The sequence below is a fragment of the Mustela nivalis genome (assembly GCF_964662115.1).
Source record: "Mustela nivalis genome assembly, chromosome: 7".
NCBI lineage: Eukaryota > Metazoa > Chordata > Mammalia > Carnivora > Mustelidae > Mustela > Mustela nivalis.
The window spans coordinates 107,758,073-107,785,212 of NC_139026.1; the positions used below are offsets into that span (position 1 = coordinate 107,758,073).

General features: G+C 50.9%; 1 protein-coding gene across 7 annotated transcripts in view; it reads left to right on the forward strand.

The window, feature by feature from the left end:
- IQSEC3 (IQ motif and Sec7 domain ArfGEF 3) overlaps nucleotides 1-27,140 on the forward strand; it is a 102,082-nt gene that overhangs the window by 26,579 nt on the left and 48,363 nt on the right. For 6 of the 7 annotated variants that reach the window (XM_082738021.1, XM_082738022.1, XM_082738024.1 and 3 more), the window contains exons 2-3: nucleotides 6,412-6,495; nucleotides 26,488-26,767. In XM_082738021.1, the coding sequence (XP_082594147.1) occupies nucleotides 6,412-6,495; nucleotides 26,488-26,767 (364 nt within the window). Of the gene's footprint in view, nucleotides 1-6,411; nucleotides 6,496-26,487; nucleotides 26,768-27,140 lie in introns of those variants that run through there. The other variant, XM_082738027.1, reaches the window with a different exon arrangement.

Below are 27,140 nucleotides of genomic sequence, written 5' to 3' on the forward strand. Positions count from 1 at the left end.
ATTTGCCATTTCCTACCCCTCCCAGTGCCCTGGCCACTTGACCCCTGTTCTCCCCTGATAGCACCACCACTCTCTCCCCAGCTTCCTTCCTAGCTCTTTCAAGAACAGGGAACTTTTCTGGCCAAACCTGAGGCTCTCCTCTTCCTTCAGGTCCATGCTGCCTTATATGAAGACCCTTGAACCCCTCTCTTGCTTGGATGATGTCCTGAAGTTCCTGAAGCAAGCTGCCCCTACTCTGTACCTCTCATTCCTGAGTCCTCCAAGCTCCTTCCCATCCCAGGCTCATGGCATAAGACAAGACATCAAAATTCTCATTCTGGGTCTGGACCACCCCATGGTCCAGCTACCCCACCGATACTCATCAGATTGGGGCACTTTTGGATTGCTAAAGCCAGGTAGAACTGAATTCTGCCTAAAGTCATGGCCATGGAATTAAAAATACAAGAAATAAATGTTTGGCCTGGATACGACTGGCTTCCCTCATTTGGAATTCCAAGAACCATATACTGAGGCTGGGTCATGTTCCTTTTCCATTGCTATTCCTTGGGTCCCTCCAGCTCCAGAACTCTTAGGGCCACAGCCCTGGGCAGCAGGTCCCACAGGCTCCAATAAGAAGTGTGCCTCTTGGGCAGTAGGTCCCACAGGCTCCAATAAGAAGTATGCCTCTGGATTTGCATGATGTGGTGGCTCTGAGAAAGACCCTCTCAGGCTCATGCTCCCGAGTGGGCTGGGGACTGTTTGATTCCAAGGCCTGGATCACATTCTCAATGCAGCTTGAAGGGTCCTTCTCACCCCCAAAGTGTAGCAACTGCGCTTAGGCCCATGAGTGCAGACCTTTCTCCTTTCTTTACTTCTCCAGTAGCAATGGGAGACAGATGAAGTCTGGATCTTAGGTGCTTGAATCATCCAGCCTCCTAGGGATTTGCTCAACCTGCTGGGCCCTCGTCTTACTCTACACTAGGTCCTAGTTTCCACCATGATGGAATGAGGATGCAGAAATGTTGTCCTGGAATGATGACTTAGGTACAGGGAGCTGAGCTTGTCCAGTGTGGAGCCTTCAAGACGCAGGTTCTGAGGACCTACATGAGCTGACATTCGATGTTGTGTTTGCTTTCCTAAAAGCACCCCAGGTTCAGGTATTGCTACTGTCCTAGCTTTACTGGTGAGAAAGCCGAGGCTTCAAGAGGCAAGGGACTAGGATGAACTTACACAAGGGTTGTGGCCCATCTGTGGGGTCTATGACCTTGTGGAGTCTATGGCCCTGGCATAGACCCTGAAACCTTACCCAGAGTGGAGTGTTCCAAGGCCTTATGTCAAGTGTTCTTTGGGAAGAAAGCTTTATTCTGGGTTCTGTGGACAGAGGCCCAGTGTGCCCATGTCCCCACCTCACACCTGGACAAACTATGATGGGACATGCTTGGCAACAGCCTTGGGACGGTCCTACCCTAGGGAATCTGTCTTGTTCCTCCCTGGCTCCCACCCCCCTTTGCAGCCTCTGGTGCCCCATGGTCCATCTGCTGTGGTGGCAGTGCTCCCAGGGAAAGCTGGGAAAGAAGGAAGCAGCAAGGGACAAAGGGATATGACCTGTGGGCTAAGGATTTGGGAAATAGCTCAAGGGCAGTGTCAGGACAAGCCTTGGACTTGGGCAAGGAGGAACAAACTAGGCAATGATCCCTCTGCCCACATTCTCATTATGTCTTCAATCAAACAGGAACTTATTGTTTGGATGTTCTCTTAGCTGGTGGGCTCCCTGAGGCAGGGCCTGCTGTGATGCTTCTCTGTATTTTCATACATTGAGCACCAACAGTGTACCAGACACTGGGGACTCCCAGTCCAGGGTTTAGTGGTTGGACCCATGAATGACCATTGGCCAAAACCCTCATGAAATAGATAATTGGACATGATCCTTGAAACTTGCCTGCCTGGAGTGTAGGCTCTCCTACTAACTAGCTGTGTGACCATGGGCAAGTCATTTACCTGCTCTGAGTCTTGGTTTTCTCATTTATAAAAGAGAGGATGATGACACACACTATAAAATTGTCTTAAGGGGTAAGGCATAGGTTGAATGCATGACATGTCATCAGTGGTCCACAAACTCCCTATGCCTCAGTTTCCTCATCTGTAGAGTGATGAGGAAGTTTTGGTCCATGGTGTTTTGTTAGAATTAAAAAGTTAATACATGCAAAGTGTTCAAACAGTCCGTGCCACATAGTAAACATTATGAAGTACTAAAATATAATTATTAGTATTCTGCTACCCCAAATTTATAATCTACCTGTATCTATCTATCTATCTATCTATCTGCTAACCTCTAGACTTATTTGTATTCTATTAGTTTTTCTACTACTAACCTCTTTCTGCTCTAGGATCCCAGCCAGGGTACCATGGGACAATTTGTCCTGTCTTCTTAGTTTTCTCTGGTCTGTGACAGTTTCTGTCTCTTTTTGGGTTTTAGGACCTTGACAATTTTGAGGAGTACTGGCCAGATATTTGGTAGAAGGTCCTCAATTTGGGTGTGTCTGGTGTTTTTCTCGTGGGTAGATTGGAGTTATAGTTTTGGGGGAAAGATGCCAAAGAGGTGAAGTGCTCTTCTTACCGTACCTCCAACTTTATTTTTAATGGGAATGAATTCTTTGGATCGCTTTTTTGGGTTCTCCTTTGGGGTAGAGGGAAGGACCTCTGGGAGTGTAAAATCAACGTTCGGCCAACTTACACTAAGACCGTGGGGACTTGGTCTCTGACCTTGGGCAAGGGAGGAGGCCAGGCTGGTCAGAGGTGGGTAGAGCAGGACTTATAACTCAGCATGAACTAAACCCTAAGAGAAGGCAAGAAGGGAGGTTCTAATGGGGAAACCCTTGGCCCAGATTGAGGAGACCTGTGGGGGAGGAGGTGGATAGGGGAGAAATAGAAAAAAGGCTGAAGGCAAGCTTCCCCTCTCAGCGGGACTGCCTTGAGGGACCTCATCAGTAGGAACCCCAAAGGAGAATGCAAACGCCAATAGCACTGCCATCCCAAGCCCAAGGTATGGAAGGACTTGGGGACATCCAGGATTACATCACCCATTGCATGTGCCAATACAGCTGAATCTGGGGAACTGGGAGGACCATCTGGAGTCTGCCCAAGTGCCTGGCCAGAGAAGCAGCTCCCAGCTCTGGGAGGATGCCTGTAAGAGTTGGAGGCAGGGTCAGGACAGAGCCCCCAGGCACTTGGCTTATGGTTGTGTCCAAGTGAGCTCTCCATCCTGAAATGGCAGTGCCATGGGTGGTGAACAAGATCTGCCTCTTTGCCTACGATCTCGAGGTCTTTTCTGGAATTCTGAACCTACCCTGGGGCACAGGTACATCTGGTGGCAGGAACTGGGGGGTAGGTTCTCTGCTACCTGCATCCCTGGGTCTACCTGCCTCGCCATGGTTGGGGCTCTGAGCCTTTCTGGTTCCTGTCCTGTCTCCTCCTTCCTCCTTCCCCTTCTCCTCAGGCTGGGCAGTAATTAGAGGCTATCATGTGACATTTGGGATCCAGGAAATTCTCTAAAGGCTCTGATTTGCCCCAGGAACTCCAGAGCTGGAGTAGGAGAGGTGAGAGGATCTGGAAGACTAAGTTGGGGCTTTGGTCAGGGAACTACTGTAGACCAATTACTTCTCCACTCGGGGTCCAGTTTTCTCATGTGTGAAATGAGGGTTCAGATTCAATATTTTCCTTACTGCCCTTTTATGAAACTATATTAGATGCATTAATTATTAGTCTGTAATCTATTGATTATATGTAATCCATAATCAATAATTTATTAAATTAACAAAAATCCAAGATGAAAATTTCCCATGATCCATCCTGAAATGACATTAATATTTCCGTTGGTTTCTGACACTTTCTAGTCCTTGTTCACATATATATTCAATTTTAATGTATTTACAGTAATACCATAAGTAGGAATTTATAGTGAACATTTTCAGCTAACATTACACCAAGCATATGTTTTCCTTTCCCCTTTTTTATCTCCTTTGTCCTGCTCTCTTCTTGCTGAGGTAGCCAACGTGAACCGCTTAGTTATACATGCGCTCCTATGGAAAAACAGTACACTGTATAGAATATGCATTTGGGGGAGAAGAGTCCTTGTTTTACAAAATGATACACATTTCTCTGCAGCTTGCTTTTCTCGTTTAGCCACATGTTGTGGAAATCAACCCCAGCCAAGAGATGTCACGCATAATTCCATGTAGAGATAGAACACATAACTCCATGGGATGGATGAAACTGTCCCAGTATCTTCAACCAGTCCCTGACTGATGGGGACTCGGGTTATTCCCAGCCGCTCTGTTTCCCCCACTAAAAACAATGTCGCCATATTTTGTACAAATACCTTTATGAACAGGTTCCTTGCATTTCTCTGGTATAAAATTCCAGAGGTGGGATCGCCAGGTCAGAAGACCTGTGTTCCTTTCAATTTCCAAAAAACAGCTGTAAACGTTCACAATGAGTGATTCACACACAGGCAGTAGATTGGGCACTTCTCTGCCCGTGTTCTCTCCAGCCACTGTAGCTACTGTCTTTCTAATGTCTGCCAGTCTGATGGATGGGAAACGCTATCTCTGTGTTGCTTCCATTTGTACTTTCCTGTTTACTAGCAAGATAGAGCGTCTTTCCATCTGGCTCTTGGAGTTCCTCTTCTCTCAACCGGAATTCATATCCTTTGCCCATTTTTTCTACTGGGTCTGTCTTTACATTATGAATTTGTGGGATCTCGGTGTAGGAGACGCACCTGCCTTCCGCCATACGTACTGCAAACATATGTTACCACTCGATCATTCGTCATTTGACTTACTAGATTATCTTTTCCCACACAAGATGCTTTCATTTTACGTAGTCAGATATATTTCTTCTTCTTAATGGCTTTTCAATTTCCTGTTTTGTTTTAAAAGTCTCCCAAACACATAAGCTGTCTTTCTAAGTTTCCTTATAAATTTGCCCGTGTTTTTTTTTGTTTGTTTGTTTTGTTTTTTTTCCCACTGAAACTTGAAATCTTTCTGGAATTACTTTTGTCAAATTAAGGTAAACTCCAATGTTATCTTCTCCCATGAGAAGAGCCAGGCTCAGCAGTTTCTACTCTATGCTGTTGTAATTGTGGAGCCCCCGAGAGACACCTGGGAGGTGGCGACCAACACTGCGGCTAGCAAGACAGGGGTGTGAGGGGGTGGCACAGATCTCCCACTTCCTGCCCCTATTGAGCTCTTCCACTTTGGTGGCTTTACAAAATGGGATCCCAGGGGTGCCTGGGTGGCTCAGTCTTTAAGTGTCTGCCTTCGGCTCAGGTCATGATCCCAGAGTCCTAGGATCAAGCCTGGAGTCAGGCTTCCTGCTTCTACCTCCCTCTCCCACTCCCCCATTTGTGTGCCCTCTTTCACGGTCTCTGTCAAATACATAAGTAAAATCTTAAAAAAAAAAAAAAAACCCACAAAAACCAAAATGGGATCCCAGGAAAGATTGGGTTTGGACAAAGTGTTCTGAGGCTAAAAGGAGTTTAAACACCTCTTTCAGGTCATCTTTGGGGGCCCTTCCAGGTCTGGCATTCTCTGACTCCATGATGGTGAAACAACATGTCAATATAATTTTATCCAAATGTAATTTCAATATTAAATCCCAAGGTGGCTCAAAGTAAATATTAGAATCCCGGAGTTTTGATGATGGAAGACAACTTGGAAATCATCAAGTCTAGTGCCTCTAGATTCTGGCTACCATTCAAATCACCTGGGAGCTTATAAATCAGTCCCTTGGTGGGGGAGCTGCAGGGGGTGGGGGGTGGGAGGGTGGGGGGAGGGCAGGCGTTGATGCTTGGGAAAGTCTCCTAGTAATTCTAATCATCAGCCGGGGTTGAAGACCACTTCTGTAGCTTAACTTCCTTATTTCATTAGCAAATAAATTGAGACCTGGGAAAGGTGAACGAGGTGTCCCACTGCTGGCTAGCTGTAGAGTTGACGCTAGAACCTTTATCTCTGCCTCTCGGTTGGCTTTTTCATTTGCATCAAACAAATCCCTCATCAAGCACCATGCCTTCGGTTTTCAGCCGGCAGCACTGAACTCTCGGTGAGAGCGCTTTGTATCTTTGCCTATGATCAGCTTAAACACGTTCGGTTCTGGGCATCACAGATGAATAGACCTAGTTCCGCCTTGCTGGACCGAAGCGGGGAACAGGGTTTCAAGAACTATAATGATAAAAGATAGTGCGGAATTAATGGAAAATCCTGTGCAGTGGAACTTACCGTCGGGCAGGGGTGCTCAGAAGGAGGAAGAGGTAGCAGTTGGGAGGTCCGGGGCTGCAAGCAGTGGCAAGGGGTCTCAGGGCAGGGATGCCTTAGTGCTGGCTGGGCCCCGCCTGCTGAGGCCACCTCTGACCTTGTCCCTCTGCTCTGTCCTCAGGAATGAGACTGTGCTACACCAGTTCTGCTGTCCCGCCGCCGATGCCGAACAGAAGCCCGCCTGCTCTGACTTGGCCTCCCAAAGGTGGGAATGCCGCGGTGACTGTTCTCCCTTCCCCACCCCCACTGCCCTTCCCCTCTGAGCAAAGCACACCACACAGCGCCTCTTCCTCTGAGTCCTGTGTTCTTGTTTGTCTGTTTTTACCTCCTGCCTCCGTTTCTCTTTCCGACCTCTGGACCCCAGATGAGCCATTCCCAACTCTTGAAGTTATTATACCCTTTGGGTTTAAACTCCAAACTTAGACTCCTTCCCCCAAACAGCCTACATAAAATGGCATCTCTTTAAACGTCCAGGGTAATTAATTGGATTGTGCAGAGTATAACATACATACATAAAACATCATATAGGTCATCTGGCACTCAGGAGGGGCTCAACCAATGGTAGCACCCATCCTTTCTATCAGAGCAAAGATAGATGCTTTTCTTTCTTTCTCCTTGCATAAAAGAGTCAAGATGAATACATTTAATTCTCAGGATTTCAACACTTCACTAAGATAGCTGTTGACCTGGGAAGGAAGGGGGAGTGTTAGGTCGAGGGTCCGTGTCACTGTCCCGGGCTTTCTTCACCTAGTTGTGGGTTAGTCATGGTCCCTCTTACTTTTATTATTTTTAAAAAATTAACTAATTTTTTTTTTAAACTAGGGAACCCTCAGGTCATTTAATAGTCACTGATGACATCTTAGGGTAATATAACTAAATATATATACATAGTTTTTTTGATTGGCACAGGCACAGCATGCCAATCTAATGAGACAGAAAATAGGGGTGTTATAGCATATATTTGGCGTCTTTCCAATATTGTCAACAACATAGCAGCTTCAGTGGGAAATAGTCACAGTGGTCAAAAAAGCTATTTAGCTTTTAAATGTACTATAAGTTTTTTGTTTTACCAGGGAGTCCATCCCCATTCATCTAAGTGTCTGTCCATCATTGTCATCACGTTTGCAAAGCCTACCCCGGCAGAAGGGCGGGGAGTCCCCAAGTGCTCTGCCTGTGACCCTGACATGGAAATGTGGGTGCCCGAGCCCCATAAGGCAGCTCTCGGCATGGCCAGCTTCCCACATTCTGACCCCTCCTCCCCACACATCAGCTCCCGGCTGTTTGCTGTGGATATGTTACATCTCAGGACTGACGCCTTGATTCTTTCTTTGGGTTTCTTAAGCTCAAGACTTTCCTGAAATGTAAGTGTAGGGAAATACTTCTGTTCCATGCCAGTCACTTCCTCAGGGAGGGGAGTGGGAGGAGAGCCACGGAGCAGCTGAACTCACGGTCCCTCTTGTCCACCCGCCTGCTATTTGGTCGTCCGTCCTCCTCGTGCTCTCGTCTGCTTTCTTCCACGTCCACCTGTCCCTCCAGCTCTCCTCTTCCTCCCCAACACCAGATTCCTCTTTTCTGGCTCGCTCAGTCTTGATCCTTGCGCTCCGGGTCGCTCATTAAAGCTTTGTTCTCTTTCCACCGAGTTTTCTGTCTCAGTTCTGCACATTTCTCTCTTCTTTACTTGTTTCTGACTTCACTGGCAGTAAAGACACTTGGATTCTGGCCAGGATTTGCCCCATCGACAGACTTCTATTGTTGGGACTCGTTTGAGCAAGTTGCTTAGCTCCCCTGGGCCTCAGTTTCCCCATCTGTAGAATCAAGAGGGTGATCTGTCTGGGGAGGAACGTTGACATAACGTTTCATGGAGTCTCTCAGTTGCTCTGAGAGGTTAGACCAGGCAGGTTTTCTTATCCCTGCCTCATGTGAGAGCAGAGGGAGGTTCGGGGCACTCAAGGGCCTTGCCCACAATCACACAGCCAGGAAGTCCCAGTGCCCAGACTTGCCCCGAGGGCACGTGACTCCTACTGCTAGCACTTCCAGGTTTAAGACTCAATGATTCTATGGTCTTTCTTTCCTCCTTTGTTCCTCGGAAAGTAACTCCATAGTGATCATCAGAATGGGAGCTATGGACATAAGACCAAGAAAGGTGTTACTACCGGGAAATCAGGGTCAGGGAGGAGGTAGGACTCTGAGAAGGAAACTGGAGGAGTGAAGCCAAAGCCAGTGGCACACCTTCAGGATCCCTCAATCCCAGGCTGAGGGAGGCATGGTTGCTCCCCGGGGCTGACCAGATTGGAGGATGGAAGGGAAAGGGAAGGACCAAGCCCTGTGCCGGCACCCGGGGTGGCCTGGGGGGCCAAGTTCTGTGCTGGGGACAGAAGCACAAGGAAGGCCATTTGGATTCTGGAGGAACTCCCCATCTAGTGGGGTACTGTAATGCCCCCAAATGGATGCTGGCTCGCCTGGAAACTGACTGGAAGGAGAAAGAAATGGGAGAATGAGACAGGGGGTCGGGGGAGGAGGAAAAGCATGAGGACAAAGAGTGGAGTGGCATCGGGGTGGTCTGCAAGGATGGAGATGGAGAACCCTGGCCCCTCCCCATGAGTTCTCACTGTTCAGACACACAGCAGAATCTTCCACATGTCCTCCTTCGTAGGGCAGGGAGAAGAGAGGGAAGCTGTCTACTCTGCCTCCCACCCCATCAATCCAGCTCAATTCAGGAACGTTTAATTACCACCACCCAAGCACCAGGCATCGGTGAAGACAGATGGCCGGGTGTCCTCAAGCCCAGTCTTGGGTGGGGGGCACCAGCGACAGAAATCCTCCCCAGCATTTCCCATGCTCCCCCTCTCACTCTCATCCTTCCCACTCCTTCCCGCGCCCTCACTCCTCTGCCTGCTGGGGCCACCCTGAGGCCTGGGATTCTGGTGGGAAGGGGAGGGAGGAGCTGTTGTGATATGTGGGAGAGAGGGGTGGGAGCTGGGGGCCGGGGAGGGATGTTCCCCCCTTATGGGGGCTGGGGCACCAAGGGAAGGGGCTTTTTCCCCCAGGCTTTGGGGCGGGAGGGTAGGAAATCTATTTTTCCTTGTTTCCCCTTGGAGGGACAGGCACCGAAGTTGGGGTGCGGGTGCTCTGGGAAGGAGGGTGGGAGAACATTTGATGGTGGAGGGTCTGAGAGCACTGCCCACCGCAGCCTTCCCCTCTCTGTGGGCCAGGGAGACCTGCCCCCAGCCGGTCCAGACCTTCAGCTGCTGTCTGCCTCTGTTCCCAGTCATTTCAAATTGTCCCGTCTGTTTGGTTTGTAGTTTCCTAGAGTATATTTCTGTCTGTCTGTCTGTCTGTCTGTCTGTGTTTGTGACATCAGTCTCTTGGCTTCTCTGGGAGGAGGCCTACTGGAAGTTTTCTGACAGTCCAACAGTGTATATGTCAGTCAAGTCTGTCTGTTCTTGGTGTTCTGGGGGAATCCCATCCGGAGAGAGTTTTCTTCCACGAGATCCCTGACATCCCTTCCCGTGACCCCTTCACAGCCCCATATCCCTTTCCTTTACCCAGGTGCCCTACCTCCAGGGCGTAGCCCAGACCTCCCTGTGAATTTCTGTATGAGAATGTGCCAAGGTCAGAGACTGGGCTGAAGACAAATGCAGAGTCAGTGAGTCACAAAGCCCTTTGGGCCACCCTGGGAGATCCTGGGCTGGGATACAGGGCTCCGAGACAAGCCAGGCTCCAGCCCAATCAGCCTCCTCGGAGTTCTCTGGGGATAAGTCCATTGGCCTCTACAGGAGACCTCAATAAGAAAACTACACCAGCCACTCAGGTGTCAGGGTCACCACCGTCCTTGGTGTGTGACCTCACAGCTGACTCCCTCCTCAAATTGCCAAGTTTGGGATGTCTGTCATCTTCCCTGAAGAACACAAGCTGTGGGACTGAACAGGAATCCCTTCCTTGAGCCCCTGGACTCCTCCCCTCGGGGCTGCTTGGCAGCTGGTCACCCACAGCCCCACCGGTCAGACCTGTGGAGAGGGGCCGCCACCGCCGGAGGCAAGCCCTCAGCCCTGTGGAGAGACCGGCCAGGAGCAATCCTCCTGCCTCCCGAAGAGGCTGCCAAGCCCCAGCCCTGGGAGAAGGGGTGCTGCTGGGACAGCTTGCCCAGACACCTACAGAGCAGCCTTTGGGGAATGGGGTTAGGAGAAACTCTTGGGACCTGGAGCCTTCCAGGGAGTGATGCTCCAAGAAGTGGGGAGACCGAAAGTACAGCAAGCCAGGAAGCTGGGGGGTCCCCAAGAAAGGAGGCCAAGGGCTGGGCCTAAGGGACTGGGGTGCAGGGGTGCAGTGGTGGCCCTGGAGAGGCCTCTGAGGCTGGGCCACCGGAGAAAGGTGCCGAGGCTCGCAAACCCATAGGCAAACGGCCTCTGTTTGCTGGGTAGCAAGGCTCAGGTGAGAGCTGGGGGTGGTGCAGCCCCCAGCAGCCAGCCAGGGGCAATGAGTGCCTGCCAGCTCTTTCATCCCCTTTCCCTGCCTCCTCCTGCTGCTCACTAATGACAAGGGCTTTATTCTAGGGAACTGAATAGGCTAGTAATTGCAGCCCTACTTTCCATCCCGTGGCTCTCCTCCCTCTCAGGCTCTCAGTGACACTCGGAACAATGACCCTGGGCTGGCCAGCCACCTCCCAGCATCCCGCAAGACGGCAGGCCATTTGTCTCTCTGGGTGGCAATGGGGCCAAGTTGAGGAAAATTGGTCTCTAATAGGTTCATGAGAGGAGGCTCGTTGGGGTGGGCGTGGGGGCTCAGGAAGGCAACGCCTAGGGTGGAAACGGAACAACCCCCAGATCTGAAGGGGGCCCCCCCGGCAGTCTCAACTGACTTGGTGTTCAGTCCTTTCTCCTCGTGTACTCCTTACTCCAGGATGGAAGAGACACTAGTATTTCTTGAAAGTATGATTCATGGAACGTACCGGGGATGCTGCACTAAGCCCTCTCAAGATTTCATCCCAGCTCTGGGAGATAGCTATTATTCCCCTTTGTCGATAGGGGATCTGGGATGGAGAGAAGTCCCGTGTCTTGACAGAGGGACCGCGCCAGTCAGTTCTGGAGGCGCAGGTGGAGCTCAGGTCTACCGCCAAAATGCAACGTCTCTCCACTGAGCTGCTGCTAGAATTTTTTTCTTTTCTTTTCTTTTTTTAAAGAGCACAGAAGAAATCCTTCCAGGCATTTCTTTTGATCTTAAATAACCTCTATTTTCTCTGGTTATAAGTTATACTTGCTAGTTGTTGGAAATATGGAAAATACAGAAATGTAAAGAAGAAAATAATTGAATCCCATTATATGGAATTAACCACTGTCAACATATTAGGGTACAACCTCCCAGGATTTTATGTTTCTAGGCATGGGCTTTTATATTTTCCCTCATTAAAAAGAAAAGAAAAGAGAAAAAGCTGCTGTAGCCTGCACTTCCCACTTAGTATCCTGCGTCCCAGGAGCACTCCAGCCCTGGAGCAGCCCAGCCCATCCCCCACCCTGTCCTGGGGGCCCCGGTCTGCACCTACCACCTAGGACAGCTGGTGTGTGCCCTTGGCCATGGGCTCTGTTGGAGGCCGCGCTCCTTGCCACCCTTGAGGAAGGGACTTCCCTTGGAGGATGCTGTCAGGGAGAACTCTTCGTTAGCATTGCTGGCGTCTCTGTCCGGCCTCTCCCTCTCAGCTCTCCCCAGCTGGCCTGGGGCGCGATCAATGGACCAGTCAGTGTTTACTCAGAGATTATGGAGCAATTAAATTCCCGATCAATACAGTTCAGTCTTCAAACAGCCGGGCTAGGGAGCCTCGGCGTCACGTGCTGGCTCCATCAGTCACCTCCCAAGCTCTGAGGCTACCGGGGAACCTGCCCCACCCGTGGTAGAGGGGATAGGGCTCGTTCTGGGGCTGCAGAACTGCATCCCTCTTCCCTGGAGAAGCACTGAGAAGACTCGGCCTCCCTCACAGGCCTGGGGTCGGGGGGTCTCTGGGGTCAGGGGTTTCTGCCTCAGCACACTAGGAAGGCAGTGGGACGGCAGACAAGTCCAAGGGGAAATTGTCCAGTGGTTAGTTCCCAAAGGCCTTTGCAAGGGTCGGGATCATGCGACCTAATGCCATGCTGTGACACTTCCCAGGATGCCCTAGAATGGAGCAGCTGCCAACTATGGGATTCAGGTGGGATTCCTGGTGACTGAGGACCTCAGTCTAGCCTGGGATGCAGCAAACCTGGTAGGAAGTGCCTAGCAGCGGGGGGATGGGGGGGGGCTGCTTCTTCTTATTTGGGCTGTTTGAGCAGGTTTGCCTAGTTCTCCGGTGGAGGATTTCTGTGGAGTTCCAGCAGAATCCACCTTGGGCGGGCTTTATACCTGAGGATAAGCACAAGGAAGATGGCCGAAGAATTCAGTCCTGGAGCTAGAGGAATCTGTCCCCTGACGAACCACATGGCCAGTCTCTTCACCCGTCTGTGCTTTTTGTTCCGCCAGCATCTTCCCAGCCAGAGGCACAAAAGACAAAATAGATGTCAAAATGCTTTGATAGCTTGGTAGGGGATGTCCTCCCCAACCCGCTCCCCCTAATTCTAGAAAGTATCAGGGAAGCTTTGTCTTGTGATTTTTGACTTTCTATTCTTCCCTCAGCTGCGATGTGAAACTCATGTTTGGATTCAAGAATTTGTCCAGGCCGATTTCCTTATGTACTGTTCCGTCCCAGTCACTCTCTAAGACCAGTCTCTCGAGGAGACATAGGTTGTCAGCAGAGGGTGCTTGGGAAAATTCCCCATCCACAGGACTGCGCTGGGGCTGTGGAATGTGAGCGAGGCCAGGCTTGGGTCCACCTCCAAAGAGCTGTGAGTTAAGACAGACAACTTGCTGTCAGCAGTGTGATTAGAGAGGTTTAGAGAAATCCTCCTCGCTCTGTTTCGTGTCCCTTACCCGTGAGAGAGGGAAAGAAGGAAAATACTGGCTGTGAGGGATAGAGCGCTCGCTATGTGCTAGGCAGATAGGATCTTACTTAATTCCTGCTGAAAGTTCTCGAACTGTGATTAGTCCCAGGTTTACAGACAAAGTGAGAATTGGAGCTGATAAGTGACTTGTCCAAGGGCCACATACCTGGGGAAGGGCGAAACCAGGATTTGAACCAAGCATCTATGAGGGCTTCTGCTACCAGAGTCAGAGGACACAAGAAGGGAGGTGTTTTCAGCATGGGAAGTAAAAGCGTGATGGTAAAGTCACCATCTGACTCCCACTTCCCCAGGGGGCTGCTTCCAGGGGGCTCCTCGCAGAGACCCTGGTTTGTAGTTCAGGGACCGAGAAGGCTGGCCTTTCCTTGCTACCCTCCAAAGAAGGCTGTTTGCACCCTCCAGGCAGCAAGAGGTAGACACATCAGAGCAACCAAGCTGAGGAGAGAAGTGGCGGAGAGAGGATTTTTATGGGGGGAGAAAAGATTTAGGCTTTATTATTTTAAAGAAATAAACATAACTAAAGACAATACTCCCAGAACAACAAAATGAAAACTACCACAAGGCACGTCTGACTATCTCTGCTCAGTTGGTGCCCATTAATGCAGAGTTTTATCCAACGGGGGGAAACAGATTCTTTTTTTCGATTACCGGAAACTTCTCGTTTGAGTCTTCTGGGTATTCTTTTTCCACTCCCGGAAAGAATAACCTCTCTTTGCAGTCCTAGAGATTTTTCTAACCTCACCATCTCTTATGCTGTTTGGTTTGGTTTGGTTTTCGCCTCTGAAAAGTCATCGTTCATTATTCATTTATCTTTCAACCAATAACACGACCATAAAAATAATTTATAATTTCAATAAGCGTTTCTGATATATGACAGAAAGGGTTTTAAGTCTGTCTCATCACACCGGAAGAGAGGAAATTATCTTCCTCTGCAGCAAGAGTGATTTAATCAGATCAGACATTCTTCACAACTTTAATGCCTTTGACAGAGGCCTTGGAATGGCTTGAGAAAAGAGATTTTTGGAGATTTATTTTGTGATGATGAAAAAAAAAAACCCAAAACCGAAAAAACAGGAAAGACAGCTGTCTGTGAAGGAGGACCTGCATATGCTGCTGTCTCCAGCAGGGAGACGCGCCAACAGCAGCAGAAAGAAAGGGGCTGTTGCTTTTGAACCCCAGGCCGTGGAGGCTCTACCCGTTATCACAGAGATAGGAGACGGGGGACCAGAGTCCCAAGGTCTGTCAACTGCTTAAGTGCAGAACAGGGTCTAGAACTCGGGCTTCCCGAAAAGCTGGTGCTTTCCACCCCCAGACGTCTCTGTGCCTCAGTTTCCTTAGCTACCACACAAAGGGGTGAACCATCTAATCCCCAAGGCCCCTGTACCATGATTTTGTAAGAAGACACTCTGTCCTGGCCAGGGACAGCATAGGCTTACACACGGAGCCCCTGGGAGCATTTACGAAGTGAGAGGTGGAGGGGTGGGAAGACAGTGGACCCTAAGGAGCAGATGGGAAGAGCCACATCCAAACCAGTGCGAGCATATGCAAGAAATGAGAAATGTTGGTAGGAAGGTAGAAACGGACAGAGATCAAGACAAGCCCGCATACAGAGAGGGGCTGCAACGAGCAGTGACATAATGCCCTGTGTCCTGCTTGTCACCGTTGGGACGTGCTGCCTCGGCCACGTGCCCGGTGCCACCACCCATGCAAACTGGCAGCATCTCGGTGTGGTTCCGTGTTCTAATCAAGGCTGCGAGTTGGCAGGTTTGGAGGAGTGATTAGTCTACCCTGAGGTCCCCGGCTTTCAGGAGAACAGACTCACCAGATACAAATTTATAAGAGATTGATAGAGTAGTGTGAATTTATGAATTCATAATGAGAAATAGTATCGGTGAACAGGTACTACACATATTTACTGATGAATAAGGAACTTAAAAATACGAGAGTCCCTTTTCTTTTCCAAGGGCAGAGGGATGAGCACTTTCGTGGATTCCCTTCTACATTGGAGAGGAAGAGAGAAGTGGAAAGGTAGTACCCTGGGCTCAAAGATGAATTCAGGAAAATTTTAAGGAAGTTCTAGAATGTGGAGCAGGTGAGAGCACAGACACAAATAAATCCAGGTTCGCATCCTGACCTGGCTACTTACAAACTCTGTGACTTTGGTTAATCTGCTTCCAACTTTCTAATCCTCCGTTATTATTACTTACCTGTGAAATGGGGTAACAAGAGCACTTGCCTCTTTCGAGGTTGAGGGTATTAAATGAGATGCTACATGGAAATGTTCTTGGCACCTAGGAAGCCCTCAATAAGTGCTAACTATTTTAAAGCTGGATTTTTCAAGAGTAGAGAGGGAGAAATCTATCAAGATTCAGGAGTCCCAGAGAAGGCACCTAGAAACTCAGATATGACCAGGAAAAATTTAGAGGGAATGAATGGACTGACTACTTTGGGGGATGAGGGCCTAATGGTAGAGCCTCTGAGATGGCAAATAGGAGGGGACACACTACCCAGGACATTGAGGCATGCGGCATGCCCCTCAGAGAAAGGGTCTAGTCCCTCCTCTGGATGGCAGGTGAAGGGCATGGGAAGGAGGTGGTTTTTCAGGTCTTTCTATTCAAGCCTAGCTTGGGACGTATGGAGTGTTGGCTAGAAAGAGCCCAATATCTGTGAGAGAGAGAGAGGACTCTGAGAATTAAGAGACCAATTTGGGCGAAAGATCAAAGAAGCTAGAGGCTCCCATGAATGCCAACGGGTCCAGGGAGGAGATTTTCTAGACATCATGGCAGGAGAGGAAATGATTTAACCCACCATCAGGCTGTCACAGTGCAGGCTAAGATGAGATTAAAAGCAGAGGTATTTTATCAGAAAATTCTTTGCCAGCTGACAGTTTGACTGCTCTCCTAAGAGGAGGAAACAATTGAACCCTTTTGGGGAAAGGTTTCTAGCCTGGCATTGACCCCTGCTCTTTCCAGAGGGGTGGGTGGTCCCCCATGCTGGGATCTCCAAGGCTTCCTCCCAAAGCCAGCGTGCCCTTGCATAGTCCTTTCATCTTAAACACTTCTGGAGATGACGTGCGAAACCCACAGGCATGTGGGAAATCACATGGCCATTCTGCGACTATACACTTACAGCAAGAAAGATTGAAGTTAGACATGAACAAATTTAAGTAGGAAGGCAAAAGATAAGGAAGGTGACTCTAGGGAAATAGGGAAATAATCATGCTCCTTAGCAGCTTCATGGATGCCCGGAGCAGTGTCCTCCATTGCTGGCCATGTGGCCATTTCCATCTCTCGTGTCCTAAGACTCCTGTGTTTGGCGAAGCACACGCCTGACTACCATATGTACCTGTTGGCCATTAGAGACCCTTCCCCTGGCACGTGGCAGTATTGAGCCTGTGAGAAGCCAGGAGGTTATCTTTCCCTGGAAATGGCTCAAGACCAAAGAAACATCCGCTCTGCTGGGGTGAGGCAGGGCGATCTGGGTGGGACAGGAGGAGGATAGAATAAAGGGGCTTTACAGCCATGAGGTTACAGAATAGGCAGGCATGGTCTCTTGCCCAGCCTCTGGCATGCACTGTGCTCACACACGGTGTGTGTAGGTCACCATCACAGGGCTCTCTGCCGGACCCAAGAGGAACTGGATGAGGACTTTGCTCTCCAGAGAGTAATCACTCTTGAGCCAGAAACTGGGGAAGCAGGACATGCCCAGATTAGGGAAGGAAACCTACACGGACTGAGCATCAGTAGGTGCCCTAGGCTTTGTGGACATTGTTCTAGTAACTCTCGCCGCAGAGTCATGTGGTAGGTCCTCCACCTCACACCTGAGGAAATGGAGACATCAAGGTGCCGGCCAATATCACGCAGCGAGTGAGTGGCTGCATTTGAAACCACGGGCAGTCTGTCTGGTTTCTAATCTCTTACTTCCCATGTTCGGCTGCCTCCCAGCCCCTATACCTCTGGTGAGATTCTCTTGGCATCATCTCTAACTCTGAGCTTCAGAAATTATACCATACATAAAAGAACAATACTTCTCCATTTCAAGAACGCTGGCACAAGAACATGAAGGATAGTTCAAGTTCAAGGACGGTTCTTTATTCCGAAGTCACGTCCTTCCTACTTTTTCTTATTCTTTTATAATATTATAAGAAAACTGAACGATACTTTCCTTTCTATTTTCTTATTTAAACAAAAGTAGCTTGTGGGAAATCCCAAGAAAGGACAAAGCTAAGCACTGCATACACATTCCTACCTCAATTCTCTCATAGAGAAGAAAGTGGGGCTCAGGGAGGTGAAGCAACTTGCCCAAGGCCACACAGCAAGCCAAGGCAGAGTCAACATTCAAACCCAGTCCACACTTACACCTGCTGCGCTGCAACCCCAGATGACACACAGGCCAACCCTGCTGCGGCCTCCTGTGCTCCCTCCTCTCAGGGACCCCAAAGGCACATGCACCCCAGGCCTGGCTCCCGGCTGGCTGGTGGGCTGTTGCCTTTCTCGAGGACGCCTCTCCCAGCATCATCCGTGTGGCTCCCGAAGTCACCACATTCCATTCGGAGATGATGACACATCCAGACCACAAGGGCCAGGGGGGCAGCGGGGTTCCTTAAAGAACAAGTCCATTCTCTTTCCTGAAAGCCTTCCTTACTGAGATAATGGGTATCGCCCAGCTCCCGGATCCCTGGGATTGTGGCCAGATCCCTGCCAGTGTTTCTGTCCCGCCAGCATGGAGCTGTGGGCATCACCCCCTGGAGAGGCTTCCTGACCTGCTTGGAGTCTGCAGGATCTTGAATGTTCCTGAGCCTCCCCCTTGAGCTCACTCTGCAGACACGGTTCCCTGCCAAGCAGCCACCACTGCTTACGTAAAGACAGGGAAGGAATCTGCCCCTGAGGAAAAGCTAGCGAGCAATAAACACAAATTCAGGACAAAGATTCCTTTGAGGAGAGAAGCAGAAATACACAGGGTAGGAAGGCTTCTCCTGTGCCATTTCTCGAGCTGGGTACAAGGGAATAATTTTCTTTAGACTTTACATGTAGGTTACTCCTATCTGCATCTATAAAGTGGCTCATAAAAAAAAGAAACAATTAAATAAGACCCCGAGTTTTACGAGGCTGCAAATCTCCAGAGTTGTCTGCACCAGCTTTGCAGTGACTTCGGGCCGCGTAGTTTAGAGACGGTTCTAGAGGCAGTGAGAGCTTCACAGCAGGGCCGGGTGCCATGGGGCTGCCAGACGTGGGAACCCTGTTCTCTTACTAACACAAGCACGTGAGGAAAGGTGAGGAGATCCCAAGTGCGTTTGGGGCCACTGCGAGTTCTCTGTGCTTGGTCTAAGAGAAATGTGCGTTTGTGAAGTTGTGTGCTGTGTCTTGGGGAAGGGACAGGGAGCGGGGAAGATGTCCTTAGAGCTGGATGTTGCTACCAGATCTACGTCTATCTGTGAGAAAATAAAATGCTCAAGACTATTAGGATTCCAGTGGCAATAAGATGGCGTTAGTGTGGCCGGCTTGGGAGCTTGTGAGGAAGGTGTACTGCGGAAACTTCTAGATGAGGCTTCCCTGGACGACTGCGGGCTCTGACGTGCCCAGCAATTCAGTTGTGGGGTGGACTGAGCAGGGGAGGTTTCCACAGTAGACGTCTGGGGACGGTCTGCCAGAGCTGCTCCTGTGACCAGCCTGGAGAGAGGGTCGAGCAAAAAGGGGCCTGCATATGGGGCAGGTGCGAGTCCAGGGAAGGACTGTGGTTTCTTGGATGGGAAACCCCCACCGGCAAACAGAACCAGCCAACACCTTTTGGGAATAGCTGTGAGATCAAAGCTTGGTGTCTCCGAGGAGCCAACGGGAGAGAGAATAACTTACTCTCTCAGGGCCCTTGGGAGAGGGGAGGGAGAAGCATCTGTCACAGCCAATGAAGTCAGGGCAGCTTCTGCAAGGGAATGGGCCCAGAAAGCCACAGCTGCCTCGCTCTGAGGCTTTCTATTCTGAGACCTGGCCTCCAGCTTGGATAATGGAGGTCAAGGAGCCATGGGCTGGGGCAGGTGCGGGCACGGAGTTGATGATGTCAGAGAAGCAAGGGGAGGCTTCTGCTGTGTCCGTGGGTATTGAGGGCGGGGGAGCCAGAGCCCAGCCATTGAGCAGGGATGGTGCAGTGAGGGTCTGGGGCCCACAGAGAGGGAAGGGGGCGTGGCCAGAGGCGAGACTGGACCTTGACTCCCAGCCTCTCGCTCTTGCCAGCAACCCAAGCAGCGTGCTCTAGATCGCCCTTAGACTCAGCACAGAGTGACTTCGTTTGCAGCACCGGCCCTCTGCTCACCCCAGCTTTCCCCAGGGGCAGCTGGGACACGGAGGACCCTCAGCTTCCCTTGCTGGGCCCCTTTATTCTGACCCTTCCTCACCGCCTTATTGATTCAAACACAGGAGGAAAAAGGAGTGTTTTAGTAGCGGCTGAGAAATCTTCAGACGTGAGGAGTGTTGTTAGCTTTTGTCGGCCAAATGCCTAGTTTCTTTGTTCCAGAAGTGCTTGAAGAAAGCCTGGCAGAGTTTGGGCGAATGTAGTGCAATCAATCAGGCCTTCTGGGGTTTCTTCCTGCCTGAGGAGTCCTTCAGCCTTCCACACCCTCCGAGCACGAAGTCTAGAAATTACTGTTCCAGCTGTTGCACAGAGGGGAAAATAGCCTCCTCCAGCAGCCCCGCAACCCTCAACACCAACAAACCCCTCGGGAGCTAGGTCTCCAGGGCCCTTCCTGTTCCTTACCACACCTTCTTGCCAGGGGCCCCCACCCAAGCCAGCCTCTGGCAGGGCAGCGTGGGCCGAGGTGCCCTCTCCCAGCCCTCACGCAGCACTCCAGTTCCTCCTGTCTCTCCAGCTCCTGGTGGTGGGCAACATGGCCTTCCCCCGGTCACCAGGGAGGACACTCGCTGACCTGAGTCAGCTCCTTGGCAGGGGCTACGTGAGCACAAACACCGGGGTCCCTTGCCCTCCTTCACACTCTGTCCTCGTGGAAAGGCCATAGCTCCTGTCATGGCCAGCATACCCATCTACGAGTTCACTTTCTCCTTCTCACTCTCTGGAGTCAACTGTGGTGCCGAAGAGTTAGGCATCTCGCCCGAGTCAGCCAAATAGTGAACTGGAGGACCAGGGGCCTCACTCCACGCCCGCTGTCCTGCCTGTGAGGGAGGGTGTCATCCGTGTTAGGATAGTAATAAGCAGGGTCTGAAAGCTCAGAGGTGGGTGGTATAGCCTGGTGGCCGGGGTTACCAATAGCCCTTGACCTAGTCCTCCGCATAGGGAAGATAAGCCATGAACTTCTCTCCAGAATGGTGTTTTCAGCCTGGGCCCTACAGGGTCTATAAAGCCTCTGAGTGTGGAGGTAAAATTTGGCATGCATGAACTCTCTGGAAAGACAGTTTTTCAAAGGTGTTCGGAACCAGCAAAGGTTCTACAGGGTGGTTGGCAGGCTGGACCCAGATAATTCTGGCTGTCCAGAGCAAAAGGAAGAATAAAGAGAAGCCGGTTATCTGTCATTGATTGGCTTCTCCGGGAAGCAGAGTCAGATTCGAGAGCCCTAAATGTCTCCTAGAAGATGCGCTTGGGATCACCACCGAGGGAAGGGAAGGCAGGAGCCCAGCATGGGGTGAAGGGAGACGTCCTAGTGATGGAGGGCCAACAGGGGCCTCAGCCAATCCCAGGGGGGCTCTGGTGTGAGAACGACCTATCAAACTTGCCCCAAGTTGGGTAAACATGGCCAAACCTTCATAGTCCCCGCTTCAGTCAGTCGCTGGATTTGGACAGCCCCAGGAATGACGTGACTTTGGGCCAAGGAGCTCCCTGCAGCTGAGACCATCTCTGATGGGACTGCTGGGGCTGAGGGTGGAGGGCAGTCCCCAGCAACACTGCCAGAGCCGGACAACAAGTCATTTCCTGAAGGAGGGTCAGTACCTCTGCCCTTGGGCAAGTAGGAGAGATTAAACGATACCCATCCACCCACCCATCCAGCCATCTATCTTTTCATTTAACATTTATTAAACACATATCAGGAGTCAGCCCACTGTGATAAGCGCCGGTGATAAAAAGGTGCAGATGGCGTCGTCGTCTAGTGGAGAGAGACACATCCATGAATAATTAGAACACAAAGTGGTCATTGATGAAATTGAGGCAAATGCCAAGAGTTATTAGAGCACATTGGAGGGTGGAACCGACTCTTTCCAGGGGCAATGAGTGAGTCCTGAAAGAGCTGATGAGGCAGGGAAAGGAGGGGCGGGAGCGCAGGAGCGTGAATAGGACAAGGCATCCCAAGGCAGAAGGAGGTCACGTGAGAGGCACGGTGGTCCGAGAGCGCATGGGAGATTTGGGGAGAGTGTCAGTGTGCCTGGTGTGGGTGGGTCACTTGGTGGAAATGTGGCTGGAAGAGGAGGTTGGGGTGAGATCACCAGTGCTCCGGAGTCCACGCCAGTGGACTTTATCTCAGGAGTACTGGGAAGTCACTGATACTTTTGGAGCCAAGGACTGATATGAAAGTATCTACATGTTAGGAAGTCAAGCAGGGATGATAGGAGGGAGTGGTCACTGGAACCCCAAGGGAGTCATATATACACCATGCTCCCCAAGCCCCTATCATCTCTCTGAGCACAAGTTAGATTCCAACATAAGCGACTCTCTCTGATGTGAAGCTCAGTTCCTACACACAGGTCGCTCTGGTCCTGGGCACATGTAGTATTCCTCTGAGCAACTACTTATTCCCCCTACTTCCCAAAGACTTTTGCTTGTCATGCTCACATCCTGTGTTCTCATGGGTGGAATAAGCCCTGGGGATGGCCTGGGTCCCTGTGTGTGTACTGGCCTAATGTCATGTGACCTCAACCCAAGCCTTCACTGGACCCCCTTGTTCTGGTGCCACCCCCATTCTTTTTACCTTCTTGAATGGGCATCCCAACCTAGGACAGGTTTTTGAGACTAGTGTCCTTTGTGTCATCAGCGACCCTAAGTTTCTATAGGCTAGTGGGTTGCCATTCAAGGAATCTGCTTCCACAGCTGAATAGTGAGCCCAAGAGAGCTAAGATCACCGGGATCCCTCTCCCTTCTCCCCTGCCCTTCTCTTTACAGGAAGCTATGCAGGTCACAGAGTGAATCCCATTCATGTAATTCCTGTCCAAGTGCCAGGCTGCCTGAAATCTGACCCACTAAGGACAATAGTTTCTTGATGTAAGGTCAGCCCAGCCAGCTCTGGACACTTAAGGATCACAGCCTGTATCTTGAGCGGAGTCATGTTCTGGGCACTGGAATAATAGCCTTCTATTCCATGTGCGACTAGGATTGAATTAGATGGTCTCTATGTGAAATAGACGGTCCTTCCAAGCTATGACAGCCAGGATGAATATTCCAACCTCTTTCTTTAGACCATGTTTACAGATGGGGTACAAACAGGGAAACTGTGGCTAGGAACATTCTTCTGATGCTCAGCCATCCTAGAGGTTTTAAGTACTCAGGCTTCTACTGCTCCCTGACAAAGTAACTAAAAGACAAATTTACACAAGGAGCACTGGACAAATGTCTGCCTAGGGCATGCCCCATGTTGTGGCTGGTACCTCCGAGGGGTCTGCCTGTAGGTGGTAAATATGTATGGATTCCTCAGAAGTCACAGATCCCATGATTTGGTGACCCCCCTCCCCCCACAAGACTGAGGCTCTTTTGTTGCTCTGGTGGGCAGAGACCAAGTGTAGGAGGAAGCCTCAGGAAGCCAGTTTGCCTTCATCTCTCTCCCTAAAATTTGTGAAAGCTGATTTGGAGGTCTCAGAAAGACCATGAGATCTGATGGAAAAACCCTACTGTTTCAGTTTTGTGAAGACTGAGGTAGGCTAAATGTTGAGAACCCCTTCCGCAGGAATTCTCTATGCTGTTCTTCTGGGGACTCCTTTGGGACTCCACGCTGTAGGTCTCCAGCTCAGAACAGTCACCGCAGATGTCACCACTTATCAAGGACTACTGTGTGCCAGACACCGCACTAAGTTCTTTGTAAGTTATATTTATTCCTCACAGAAGCCTTGCAAGGAATTATTTAGATGCCCATTTTGGGAAAATAGAGCCACCAAGAGGTTAGGTAACTTGCCCAAGGTCACATAATAAGTAGCAGAACTAGGAGAACCAGGATTCTAACCCATGTCTTCCTGACACCACGCCCATGTTCTTTACCCTCCACTACATGACCTTAAACTTTGCCATATTGATGACAGCAGCTCTGGGTATCCAATAGCCACCTTGTACCACACAAGTCTGTGAAGAAGTCTAAGGAGGGTAGGCAAGGACAAGATCCCCTTTCTAATACCTTTCATCATATACTTGGGACGGCCACAGTCTCTTAGTCCCTTTGCATGGAAGTGGACAAAGGCAGAGTTGGTTCTACCAGCCAGAGAGCCTGGAACCTTGGGGCTGGTGGGCCTTGGTAGACTGGCCTTGGCACTGGAATCCAAGTTCCCAGAATTCTAAGCTTAGGGATAAGTAAGCTCCCATCAAATGACAAGTAAGGAAACCGACCCAGAAGGAAGAACAAATTACCCAAGGCCACAGAACTAGTTAGAAGCATTGTGTATGCGTCAGTGTGTGTGAGTGTGTGAGAGAGTGTGTGTGTGTGTGCGTGCACACTCACACGTGTGTATACAAATGCATGTATGTGTGTGTGCTGGAGATGACAGTATAAGGGGTCTCCTAATTCCCAGGTCCTATGAATGAGTTCAGGAGAAGGCCATGGAGTCCGTCTCTACCCAGAAGGGTGGACCATAAAAAAGGCTATTTTTAAAACATTTGTTTTGGTTTAACACAAGTAGTTTATTTCGGACAGGTGATTCCAAGAAGCGCCAATGTAGGAGTAGGGGATGAAGAGAAGGAAGCCAATACATGTTCATCACTGCTTTGACTGCTGGGCACTTCCAGGAGATGGTGTGGAATGTGCCTTGGGTTATTCCTCAAGGGAAGAGGAACCCTGGGGTGGGGGGGTTATCCACCTGCCTTCATTACCATCTGCTGAGTACTGCTACTTGGGGGCCTCAGCTCCCCAGAACCTCTTCTCAAGCACATTCCAGCAATAAAAGGAAGCGAAGGGCTACTTTTAAAGGCGTTTGTAGCCCCTAGTAGCTACCAGTTCTCTAAAGAGTCTGGAAAACTTTTCCGGTGAAGAGGCTTGGGCATGAGGACCAAGGACAGTCTGTAGGAGAGATGGATGAGACTGAATGGTGCCCCCTGGAGGCCGGTTGTGATAGGAAAGGCAAGAGCTATTTCTGTGTGCCCTGCAGAAAGAATAGGGAAGTCCTACGACAGGAGTTGAAGTCTGTTCTTAAAAAGAATTTCTTGGTGATACCGGTGAAAAAGACTTATCAGACTTCTGGAGCCCATTCAGCTATGCACCTTGATTAGTGGCCATACAAGAAATGATGGAGCCAAGAAACTTGCACAAGGATGATTTCCTTAGAGGATTTGAGGCTCCTTGTGGCTAGGGCCAGCCAAAAGAGCTCTCCTTTATGGAGGCGATGAGGCCGGGGAGTGCTGGGAGGAGAGATGGAGATGGAGCGACAGGATTTCTCACCCACCCGTGGTTATTCTAGTACCAGAGACTCCGAGGTTGGGTGGAAGCAACAGGAAGAGGTCTCTTCTTTGGCATGATTTGGGGCACCTTCCGTGGAGGCAAAGCCTCAGAAGAAGCAAGCCCTAAGGTCGCCCGGCTCTCCGACCAGGGCCACCCCACCTCTTGGGCACCTGCTCCTTGTCTGTAAAAAAGGGAGATTGGAGGGCTGGACTAGAGGGCCTCAGGGTCCCTTCCCGTCCTGATCTTCTGTCTCTGTCTGCTGTAGGGCCATCTCTATGGTCCTTGCCCTCCGTGCAGGTCAGTCATCATCAGGTGTGAACTGAGCACCTACCACTTGCCCAGCACTGAGTGGGGAGCAGGGATAAACCGGACTCAGGCCCTGGCCTCTAGGGCAGGATGGATGCGGGGAAAAAAGAATTAATACTTACTGAGCAATGACTCTGTGCCAGGCAGTGTGCTAAACAGCTTACACATACTGACTCCTTTCCCCCTCACCATAAACTCATAGAGTAGGCAAGCGTAGCTCCACTAGACAGAGGAGAAAACCAGAGAGCGGCCCAGAGAAAAAGCAACTGAACTGAGGCTGGGTGGTGGTAGAGCTTGAATTTGAGCCCATGCTGTAGCCATAATGCTTCTCCCCCTGTGGACCAGGAAGGGACTCGCTAAGCACAGCTCCTAGTGTGCTTACAGAGGAAGTAGTTACAGCTAGAGTCACCTGGAAAGGCTTCATGGACAGGGGGCTTCGCACTTGGCCTTGAGGGAGGGGCAGGACCTGCAGACCAGTCAGGGAGGGGGACGACCTAAGGGTGCTAGTTCTCCAGGATGGGCTGGGTGTGGGGGCACTAGCCTGCTTTGAGCAGGGAGGTGGACAGCAGCTACGGCCCAGCCTGCTGGTATTTCCATGGGAAGAAAGGAGGGGCCAGGAGTCAAATACAGTTGCTGCCCCAGACCCTGCAGGGCAAGCACCCTCCTCTTCATAGCCCCAGCCCCAAAGAGCTGACGTCTGTCCACCCAGCCAGAGGGGCTTCATGCCCAGATCATGCCTGTAAGGATCATTCCTTCCCCCACAGCTGCTGGGATGGTGTAAAGACGGAGCGGGTTTAGTGTAAACCAGCTTCTTTCCAGCTGCTTAAGCCACTGGTCCGGGAGCTAGATGACTGATAATGATGATCCTTAACACTGATATATAGGAGGGACCATGAGTCAGGCACTGTTCTGAGAACTTTAACTAACTCAGACCTTCCAACATCCCTATGAGGTAGGTACTATCATTGTGCCCATTTTATAGATGGGGAAACAGGTATGATGAGGTCGAATAGCCTATTGAGGTTCGCACAGCTGATAAGTCAGAGTCCAGATCCCAGCCCAGGTGGTTTGCTCTTCCCTACTGTGCCATACTGCTTCTAAGCACCACTGCTTCTTCCCTCTTCCTGGGCTACCCTTCTCAAATGTAGGTTCTCTCTCCTTGCCCGCAGCTCTCCCCTGCCAAGGCAGCCCCTCCCTAGAGGCGATGGCAGGAGGCATCCCCACGAGTCCCAACCGCCAGAAAGGCCCATCAGTGCCCCAAAGGCCAGGCCGGAGCGCCCAGTTTCTCTCCTCACCCCCGCACCCACATGCACCCTGTCCCGCTCTCCCCCAACCGAGCACCGTTGCCTTTTGTTCACAGCGATGGCTCCTGCACCCAGGCCGGTGGGGGCATGGAGGACTCCGTGGTGGCAGCGGCGGCGGTGGCAGCCGGCAGACCCAGTGCCCATGCCCCGAAGGCTCAAGCCCAGGAGCTGCAGCAGGAGGAGGAGCGGCCGGGGGCGGGGGGTGCCTCCCCGAGGGCTGGCTCCCACCGCGTGGCCTCCCCCGGCCGGCAGCAGCCTGCCCTGGCGACGGCGCTCTGCTCCCACGCCCCTAACGCCTCCGATTACGAGCTCTCCCTTGACCTAAAGAATAAACAGGTACCCAGGGCCTCCGAGGGGGGCGGGAAGGGTGGTGAGGGGGCCCTGCCTTCGGGGGCTATCCAGGGTACCAGGGATCTCCCCACTTGGGCCCACCTCTGTTGTAGGCACACTTCTTTCGCCCCGACTTCTCCCAGATGGAGCTGTCTTCAGCCCTTCCCTGGAGCCCAGTTTGTCAGGAACCAGCCTCTCCATGGCAGGGGTCACACCTTTGCAATGCCAGTCCCCTCGGTACTGTATTCAGGGCCCTGTTCCTCTCGCCATGAGCCAGAAGCTTAAACTGCCCCACCCCCAGACCTTGAGGCAGGTGGCCCACTGTTCTCTGGGGAAGAAGAGAGAGCCTCGCTTACGTGTCCATGCAAAGGACAAGCTC